We start from the raw sequence: 7,500 nt of genomic DNA, 5'->3' as shown, positions 1-7,500 counted from the left end.
TCTCTCTCCTGACCACCAGGGGGCGACTCCTCTGGTTGTATAGAAGTCTATGCTTCATGTGTTAAAGCTGCATTCTCTCTCCTGACCACCAGGGGGTGACTCCTCTGGTTGTATAGAAGTCTATGCTTCATGTGTTAAAGCTGCATTCTCCGCCCACTCGGGTCGAACAAGATTAATAAAAACGTTAATTAAAGTTACGTTAACCTTTGTCTGAGGTTAACAGAAGCCAAACGATTAAAAGGCTTCTTTGGCGTCGTCTTCCAGGAGGCTCGTTATCGACATCGAGGATTCACACGCCGTCCGGTTCCCTTCTCGCCGCATCAGTGACCTTTCACCTCGGGGTGCAATGGACCTCTGGAACCCTTTTGGGTGTCAGCAAGCAACTCCCTGCAGACATTTGGAAAGACGACCTGGTTGATTTAACATCTCCACGTCCATCTTTGGTTCCCTCACGCAGTCCCGTGAGCAACTTATCGTTTGTTCTAATTAGACGCTGTACATATAAGTCACGTATTTTTCCCCTCTCTCAGCTGTGCATCTTCAACCCTATGATTCTACTCTATGGCTTGGTGTGTGTGTGTGTGTGTGTGTGTGTGTGTGTGTGTGTGGATGACTCTCAGATAATATTCCTCCCCAGTGGCCTCCAGCAGTCCTCAGACGGTGACAGGGAGAGTAATTGGCCGTCAAAGTAATCCAGACCTCTTCCCTCGCTCCCCGCTAGCCGCCGGCTAACGGAATTATACACTGAATTTAGACCGGGGTCATTAAATGTGTGTGTGTGTGTGTGTGTGTTTGTTTGTTTTTGACCTTAAGTCACGTGAGCACGTATGAGAATACAACAAAAAAAGCCTCTTGAAACACAACGCCGTGCGATGAAGAGCGCATTAAGACATAATGGGATTACAGTCATCACATTACAGCAAAGGTTTGATTTCCATGCAGCGAATGTAATTATTTCACGGACAAAGACGCGGACTGCGGCTCTGTGTCGACATATTTTAATACTTTTTATGGACGAGAGAAAAGTGCCGAGTCGCATTTCGCGACCGGCCTTCTCGTCTATGGTATGTTTCGATGAAGCATTAACGAATCTTTTGCAAAACAAGTGGATTAAGTGTGTTTTTAGGAAGAAAAAAAACGTTCACATTACGACATCACGGGCAGCAAATGTCTTTTTTTAATAAGTCGTCAACGTGTGGAGACATTTTTAAGCACCTTTTTCACTTTAAAAACCTGCGAGATAAAGTCTGTGAAACGCTGTTCTCAAAAAGGGTGTTTGGTTCCCTCGGTGCTGTTGAGGTTCTCCTCGTTAACGAGGGAGTGAACCGAGGGTTCCAGCTCGTCAGAGGTCAGAGGTCACCCCGACGTGATTTAAAGTCGATACGGCGTCCGCTGGCTGGCGGAGACGAGCGCCCGGCCGACGTCGTCGTCGTCGTCGTCGTCCTCCTCCTCCTCTTCCTCCTCCTCCTCTTCCTCCTCCTCTTCCTCCTCCTCCTCTTCCTCCTCCTCCTCCTCTTCCTCGCCGCGACTCCGCCAAGTAATCACATTTGTGTTCCTACAACTTGGTAATGCGGCGGATCGATGGAGCGGCCGCAGGAGGTCCCGAATGCTATTTACTTCCACTTTGACTCATCTGAACACGACCTTGAACGCAGCGTCTCATGTCTGACAGGAGAGTGATGTGATGGTGGGGGGGGGGGGGGGGGGGGGGGGGGGTTGATATTCAGCCTTGAGTTTGACCGACGGCTCTTCTTTTCAAGTCCCAAAGCTGATGTGAAGTTGAGCTTCTCCTCTCCTAAACATGACGTTTCCATACAATAAAACTACATGTGGAAAGACATCGTTTCACAAATGAGTCGGCGGGCGCCGGCGCGTCGAGGAGGTCGTCGTTGGTGGAAGGTCACGAACCACAGGAGACCGTGTTGCACCGCGCGGTTCTCCAGCGGTGAGCAACTGGTTGTCTAACGAGGCAACTGGTTGTCTAACGAGGCAACTGGCAACTGGTTGTCTAACGAGGCAACTGGCAACTGGTTGTCTAACGAGGCAACTGGTTGCTACCATGTTGCCTCTGGCTCCATGTTGCGGTGACGTGTCGGCGTTGCGGCCAAAGAACAAATCACTTGGAACACACTTATTAACGAAGAGGAAAAGCAACATTCAGCCTCGTTGTGCGACGTCGAGAAGATGGAAATGAGAACCATCGTCATGGAGAGAGAACGTTCCGTCTGGTTCGGGTTCTCCTCCTTGATGCGCTTGTATCGGCGGACAAATCATTTTACCTGATGCAGGTTATTAAAAAAAAAACGCTTTCTGATGAAATCTAACGCCTCTGTCTCTTTCTCCTCTCTTCCTCCTCTCTTCCCCCTCTCTTTCTCCTCTCTTCCTCCTCTCTTCCCCCTCTCTTTCTCCTCTCTTCCCCCTCTCTTCCCCCTCTCTTCCCCCTCTCTTCCCCTCTCTTTCTCCTCTCTTCCCCCTCTCTTTCTCCTCTCTTTCTCCTCTCTTTCTCCTCTCTTCCCCCTCTCTTTCTCCTCTCTTCCCCCTCTCTTCCCCCTCTCTTCCCCTCTCTTTCTCCTCTCTTCCCCCTCTCTTTCTCCTCTCTTCCCCCTCTCTCCCCCTCTCTTTTCCCTCTCTTTCTCCTCTCTTCCCCCTCTCTTCCCCCTCTCTGCCCCTCTCTTCCCCTCTCTCCACCTCTCTTTCTCCTCTCTTCCCCCTCTCTTCCCCCTCTCTTCCCCCTCTCTTTCTCCTCTCTTCCCCCTCTCTTCCCCCTCTCTTCCCCTCTCTTTCTCCTCTCTTTCTCCTCTCTTCCCCCTCTCTTTCTCCTCTCTTCCCCCTCTCTTTCTCCTCTCTTCCCCCTCTCTTCCCCCTCTCTTCCCCCTCTCTTCACCCCTCTCTTTCTCCTCTCTTCCCCCTCTCTTTCTCCTCTCTTCCCCCTCTCTTCCCCCTCTCTTCCCCTCTCTTTCTCCTCTCTTTCTCCTCTCTTCCCCCTCTCTTTCTCCTCTCTTCCCCCTCTCTTTCCCCTCTCCTCCCCCTCTCTTCCCCCTCTCTTTCTCCTCTCTTCCCCCTCTCTTCCCCCTCTCTTCCCCCTCTCTTTCTCCTCTCTTCCCCCTCTCTTTCTCCTCTCTTCCCCCTCTCTTCCCCCTCTCTTTCTCCTCTCTTCCCCCTCTCTTCCCCCTCTCTTTCTCCTCTCTTCCCCCTCTCTTCCCCCTCTCTTCCCCCTCTCTTCCACCTCTCTTTCTCCTCTCTTCCCCCTCTCTTCCCCCTCTCTTCCCCCTCTCTTCCCCCTCTCTTTCTCCTCTCTTCCCCCTCTCTTTCCCCTCTCCTCCTCCTCTCTTCCCCCTCTCTTTCTCCTCTCTTCCCCCTCTCTTTCCCCTCTCCTCCCCCTCTCTTCCCCCTCTCTTTCTCCTCTCTTCCCCCTCTCTTCCCCCTCTCTTTCTCCTCTCTTCCCCCTCTCTTCCCCCTCTCTTCCCCCTCTCTTTCTCCTCTCTTCCCCCTCTCTTTCTCCTCTCTTCCCCCTCTCTTCCCCCTCTCTTCCCCCTCTCTTTCTCCTCTCTTCCCCCTCTCTTTCTCTTCTCTTCCCCCTCTCTTTCCCCTCTCCTCCCCCTCTCTTCCCCCTCTCTTTCTCCTCTCTTCCCCCTCTCTTCCCCCTCTCTTTCTCTCTCTGCAGGTCCTCCGGTGAACGTAACCTGCAACATTTTTATCAACAGTTTTGGGTCCATTGCTGAAACCACAATGGTAAGCTCACTTATTGTTGTGATACAGCTCCATGTGTACATTATGATATTCCTTCGTATGCAGTTTCATTTTTATTTCCTTTGGAACATTAAAATGCCTTTTGCCCTCTGAGTGTTTGGCCTCCACCTCATTGAGCTCGTGTCCCATTTCAAACACTTAATTTGAAACAGAGCGTCGTTGCTGAGTGGAAATATAAATATATATATTATATAAAAGATATATACGCTCATTCATTACACAGAAAATCCATTAGTGGTAATATAACTGAACCATCAGCCGCCACAAGGCAACGAGGCCCAACGCACATATGGCCAGTGTGTGTGTGTGTGTGTGTGTGTGTGTGTGTGTGTGTGTGTGCACTCCCATTCCACTTCCATCAAACTCATGAATCATGTTTCCACAACCAAGTGCCTGGAGGCCGTGAACCCTCCTCAGGGTGACGCAGCAGACGTCCCAGACACGGAGGTCATGATGCCGTCCTCGTGTTTTTATGGGAATCTTCATACCAACATCACCTCATCCCTAGTTGTCGTATTTTACCATCTGGGCTGAAGCCGCCTATAAAGATGCTTTATATTTATTTAACATTGTAACAAGGGTTGTAACATTGTAACACCTGGTTAACGTTGTAACACCTGGTTAACGTTGTAACACTTGGTTAACAATAACGTTGTAATACCTGGTTAACGTTGTAACACTTGGGTAACGTTAACGTTGTAACACCTGGTTAACGTTGTAACACTTGGGTAACGTTAACGTTGTAACACCTGGTTAACGTTGTAACACTTGGTTAACAATAACGTTGTAACACCTGGTTAACATTGTAACACTTGGTTAACAATAACGTTGTAACACCTGGTTAACATTGTAACACTTGGTTAACAATAACGTTGTAACACCTGGTTAACATTGTAACACTTGGGTAACGTTAACGTTGTAACACCTGGTTAACGTTGTAACACTTGGTTAACAATAACGTTGTAACACCTGGTTAACATTGTAACACTTGGTTAACAATAACGTTGTAACACCTGGTTAACGTTGTAACACTTGGGTAACGTTAACGTTGTAACACCTGGTTAACGTTGTAACACTTGGTTAACAATAACGTTGTAACACTTGGTTAACGTTGTAACACTTGGTTAACAATAACGTTGTAACACCTGGTTAACGTTGTAACACTTGGTTAACAATAACGTTGTAACACCTGGTTAACGTTGTAACACCTGGTTAACGTTGTAACACTTGGTTAACAATAACGTTGTAACACCTGGTTAACGTTGTAACACCTGGTTGGTTAACGTTGTAACACTTGGGTAACGTTAACGTTGTAACACCTGGTTAACGTTGTAACACTTGGTTAACAATAACGTTGTAACACCTGGTTGGTTAACGTTGTAACACCTGGTTGGTTAACGTTGTAACACTTGGGTAACGTTAACGTTGTAACACCTGGTTGGTTAACGTTGTAACACTTGGTTAACGTTAACGTTGTAACACCTGGTTGGTTAACGTTGTAACACTTGGGTAACGTTAACGTTGTAACACCTGGTTGGTTAACGTTGTAACACTTACACCTGGTTAACGGTGTTACAAGGGAGGGAGAGAAGACATGGACAAGATGAATAAATAAAGAAACCAAAGCTCTTCTATAGGAAAAGAGGATATCCTGAGTCCTCCCCCAGTACACACACACACACACACACATCGCTGCTATGAAACTGCTGCCGGCTGCAGATCCTCGTCACGCAGAACAAACTCCAGATTTCTTTACGCCCTAAAGAGAACGAATCGATCAGAAAACCGAGGAGGGAGGGAGGGAGAGATAGAAGGATGAAGGAGGGATGAAGGAGGGAGTGAGATGGAGCATAAGGGGATTGAGAGAAAAAAGGAAACGTAGCAAATATTTTAAGCCAAGAGTCTAGAGTCGGTCTCATGGTGGACCGACCGCGCTGGGCCTGCTGCATTATGGGATTTCCTGACTTTTCCCTAGAGCGCGACCAGCAGGTCAAAGTGTTCACTCGTCCTGTGAAATATCTCCTCATCTACCAGATGAGTTGTGATGTGGACACATAAACAGCCACCGGTGGCCTGTACGGACGCTGTGCGGTCCCCTTTTGGACGACTTGGTGAGGTTCAGGAAAAGATGGCGGTCGGGGGTTAAAATAAATCCGTCTTGTTACGTAACTAGTTCATGAGTAACCACGGAGGAATCAGTCTTTCACACATGGACACGATGTCCCTGATTCTTAGATGTTTTTTGTTCCTCGTAAACGTGCCGTTGTCCACATCGCTGCTCTGAAGAGGATCTTTGCCCCCCAGTGGGTGAAAGAAACCGACCGTCAGAACTCAGACGTGGTCGTCGGGTCAGACGCGGCGACACTTCAGTGGAGTCGACCCCCCCGACGCTGAGAGGCCGCTCTGATCTCTCAACCAAAGGTGGATCAGAGCCCAGCAGATAATTGGATTCATCTGCGTTTTATCAAACCGGATAAATCAATGTTTCGGAGGACGCTTTCTCCATTGTGTGTTCTCAGACTACAAAATCCCTCAACACACACACACACACTCTCACACACACACACACACACACACACAGTGATAGATGGAGCCGGTAGAATGGCGCAGTGCGTGTTGAAGTCCCGGTGGTACGCGGCTTTATTCCTGTTTCAGCGCTCTCTCTGCTCACTTGCTCGCTCACTCTTTGTCTCTCACACACACACACGCACACACACACACACACACACACACACACACACAAGCAACTCCTTCTCGCACTCTTCCACTCCTTTTCTCCCTCCCTTCATCCTCTCCTTATGAGAACTTGTCCTCACACCAGCTGTTAAACACACACACACACACACACACACACACACACACATCACATATCACATGTGGATCACAGTGACAGGCAGAGACCTTTAAATCCACTGGACCATTATTAATACGGAATTTAAAAGACATCAAATAAGAAGAAAAAGAAAAAGGAGGATGAATACATAAAACCAGATGTAATATTTATTATTATCAATAGGCTGAAGACACTCAAATAATAAGATTTAGAAAACTCGGACTTATCACAATGAACCTCACGTCACCTCGATGTATGTATATACATATATATACTATATATATATATATATATATATATATATATATATATATATATATATGTAATAGCTTATCTTCTTACTTCGGTTTAATAATTCACTTATTCAATAAATCTGTTACGTGTGGGCAATATCAATTATTTTATATTTTATATGTACAAAACCTTACGGGTACATTTAAGATGTATAATAAAGGAGAGTTGGTCATTTTGGACTCTTTCACCACAGAAAACCTCAATCCCTTTATTTCCCTTTGTCACCGCTCTCTCTCTCTCTCTCTCTCTCTCTCTCTCTCTCTCTCTCTCTCTCTCTCTCTCTCTCTCTCACACACTTTACAATGCGTTTATGATTGCCAGCTTCACCCCCATCCCTCTCTCTCTCTCTCTCTCTCTCTCTCTCCCTGTATAGCTGTCACTCGTTCTCTCCATCTATCTCCGTTGAGTCTCCCTTAAAGGAACATGCTACATGTTTTCAGCCCTTTTATTGGCTCTCAGTCCATTCTTTTATTTGTATTTGTCTAACAGGTTTCTATTGGTTCTTCTTCTTCTTCTTCTTCTTCTTCTTCTTCTTCTTCTTCTCTTCCTCCTCCTCTTTCTATAACTCTGTCGTTACTGCCACTGGGAACATTAACAGCAGCCGTATGAATCTCTACATGTAG

General features: G+C 47.2%; 1 protein-coding gene across 1 annotated transcript in view; it reads left to right on the top strand.

Moving 5' to 3' along the window:
- Positions 1 to 7,500, top strand: part of glra1 (glycine receptor, alpha 1) — a 131,303-nt gene that overhangs the window by 79,644 nt on the left and 44,159 nt on the right. Inside the window, exon 4 of the mRNA XM_034543016.1 lies at positions 3,665 to 3,732. Within this exon, the coding sequence (XP_034398907.1) occupies positions 3,665 to 3,732 (68 nt within the window). The remainder of the gene's footprint in view (positions 1 to 3,664; positions 3,733 to 7,500) is intronic.

The sequence above is a fragment of the Cyclopterus lumpus genome, chromosome 10 (assembly GCF_009769545.1).
Source record: "Cyclopterus lumpus isolate fCycLum1 chromosome 10, fCycLum1.pri, whole genome shotgun sequence".
In the NCBI taxonomy this organism is placed as follows: domain Eukaryota; kingdom Metazoa; phylum Chordata; class Actinopteri; order Perciformes; family Cyclopteridae; genus Cyclopterus; species Cyclopterus lumpus.
Note: the sequence above shows the minus strand (reverse complement) of the source record. Positions and strands in the feature narration are given on the sequence as shown.